The following is a 2,283-nucleotide window of genomic DNA, read 5'->3' on the forward strand; positions in this document are numbered from 1 at the left end:
GTGGTCAGCATGACTAAGCCGCTTCTGACAAACCAGAGCAGCGCACGGAAACACTGTTTACCTTCCCACTGGAGCGGTACCTATTGATCTACTTGCACTTTGATGTGCTTTCGAACTGCTAGGTTGGCAGGAGCAGGGACCAAGCAATGGGAGCTCACGCCGTTGCGGGGATTTGAACCGCCAACCTTCTGATCGGCAAGTCCTAGGCTCTGTGGTTTAACCCACAGCGCCACCCGCATCCCGTAACTTAAATAGAAAATTATCTTTAGAAAGATATTTCCTCCAAAAGCATTTTATTTTAAAAATTCAATTTGAATAAAAAAAAATTGATTTAAATTTTTTAAAAAGATTTTTTTTAATTAAAAAAACCATTGATTTTTATCCACCCTGTTGGGTGTACACATTGAATGTGTCAAACCTGAAAAATACCTCTTGCAAAAGCAGCCATAGGAGGTGCGCTCTAGTAGAGGCAACTCCAATGAATTTCATTTAATATTTCCCATCATCCTCAGCTTGGCTATGTGCCCTGGTTCTTCTTGAATAAGAGGCATTCATCAGTCATGAATTCTCCCCTTCTCCTTATCAGACTCTTGTATAAAGAGGACTGTCAAGGTAGGGAAAGATACTCCACCTCGTAATAATCCTAATTGTTTTAGCTAATCTCTTGGCTGAAAGATAGAAAATTAATATTTGTGTGCCTGCTTCTTAGCCTAATTATGTTTCTTCCCACGTTAATGCAGTTCTATAGAGTAACACGAAAGGCACCCTAACTCAGGCTTCCTCAAACTCAGCCCTTCAGATGTTTTGAGACTACAATTCCCATCATCCCTGACCACTGGTCCTGCTAGCTAGGGATCATGGGAGTTGTAGGCCAAAAACATCTGGAGGGCCGAGGTTGAGGAAGATGTTCCTCAACCTCCTCGAGATGTTGAACTTGCTCCCAGCTTCGGAGTACCTGGTATAAAAGAGACAACTCTAAAAAAGTCACAGTGCTCCAAAGCGTCACCAGTTGCATCAAGTTGCTTTAGAGAGAGCATTCATGATCATCCTTATCACATTACAGAATTGCTTGGCGACTAAGCAGGGAGCAGCACACGGAGATAAGGGGGGAAGCAAGTACTCTGCAGCCTGTGCCTCTCCCATCCCTGTGCATCATGAGTTCAACAAGTACAGAATGTAATGCAACCCAGCACAGCAAAAGCAAGAGGGGCAGTCACAACACCTCCGCAAGACCTCCTCATACTCTGGACAAGATGATGGTGGGAACTGCTTCTGAACCCTGTATCCCCTCCTCCTCCTCCTCCTCCTCCTCCTCCCTGCCATCCACTTCCTCCCTGGCCTTACCTTTATTACAAACTGCCCTTACTGGCTCCCCTCCTGTTGCAGGGCTGAGTTTTGTGGAACAAACTACTCCTTTCGGTGGTAGCAAAGGACCTGAGCACCAGGCGGTTCAGAGAAAGTATTGTGGATGCAAGACTCGCTCTGTGCAAACCTGTAATCAAAGGAAAATAGCTGTTGCAGCTGCACAAGAAGAACCACACAGCCTTAATGATAGAAGTATTGATGTGGAAGTAGTTGACCTCACTTGCGAAACTTCAGAACCTCTAGTTGTTGATCTTACGCAAGACGCTTCTCTTGTGCTTGTTGGAGAGAGTGGGCAGCAGCCCAATAGAGAGTTCAGACCTCAACCATTGTCTGACAGCCTCATATTTAGTGGTGGTGGTGGTGGTGGTGGTGATAGCAGACACACACAGAGTGGTGCTCTTGCCACTAGAAAGCTCCCCAGAGAAGTGGGAAGGAGGGAATTTGCAAGATCCTCAGGCACTTTGAGTTGTGGAATTTGCATAGACAGCTTTGCAGAGATTGTGCAAAGCGGACGGCTTATCGTGTCAACATGTGGCCACATCTTCTGTAGTCAGTGCCTCAGCAATTTTCTTAGGCATGCTAACTTTTGCCCAATTTGAAGGAGGAAACTCACTCCAAAGGAGTATCATCCACTTTATATGTGAAGACATGGGTGTTCCTGAACACAGTCTAATGTGGCTTTCATAAACATGAGTGAACTCCAAAGAACACACAAAGTATATATGACTTCAATATGACAGTTAGCAATTTCACTTTTTTCCAGTTGGCCTCCTTATAGTCCAGTTGTACTGTTTCAGCTTCATTTTGCGTTAAGGTTTTTGCAGCTCACATTTTTTGAGGTCTGTAGAAGTTTGAAGAACAGCTTGGAGGATATGTCTGCTGTTGCCACATTGCTTTGTGCAGATATCTCATTTCTGT

At 44.7% G+C, this 2,283-nt stretch overlaps 1 protein-coding gene across 1 annotated transcript; it reads left to right on the forward strand.

Annotated features, from left to right (window-relative positions):
• The first annotated feature begins 1,154 nt into the window (after nt 1-1,154).
• Nucleotides 1,155-1,964, forward strand: LOC144326263 (E3 ubiquitin-protein ligase RNF4-like). Its single transcript, XM_077922815.1, has one exon. The coding sequence runs from the start codon at nt 1,155-1,157 to the stop codon at nt 1,962-1,964; it is 810 nt and encodes a 269-aa protein (XP_077778941.1).
• Nucleotides 1,965-2,283: the final 319 nt, after the last annotated feature.

Source organism: Podarcis muralis, chromosome W, assembly GCF_964188315.1.
Source record: "Podarcis muralis chromosome W, rPodMur119.hap1.1, whole genome shotgun sequence".
NCBI lineage: Eukaryota > Metazoa > Chordata > Lepidosauria > Squamata > Lacertidae > Podarcis > Podarcis muralis.

Coding starts and splice junctions, on each gene's coding strand:
- LOC144326263 (XM_077922815.1), top strand. CDS start 1,155: ATGAGTTCAACAAGTACAGAATGTAATGCAACCCAGCACAGCAAAAGC.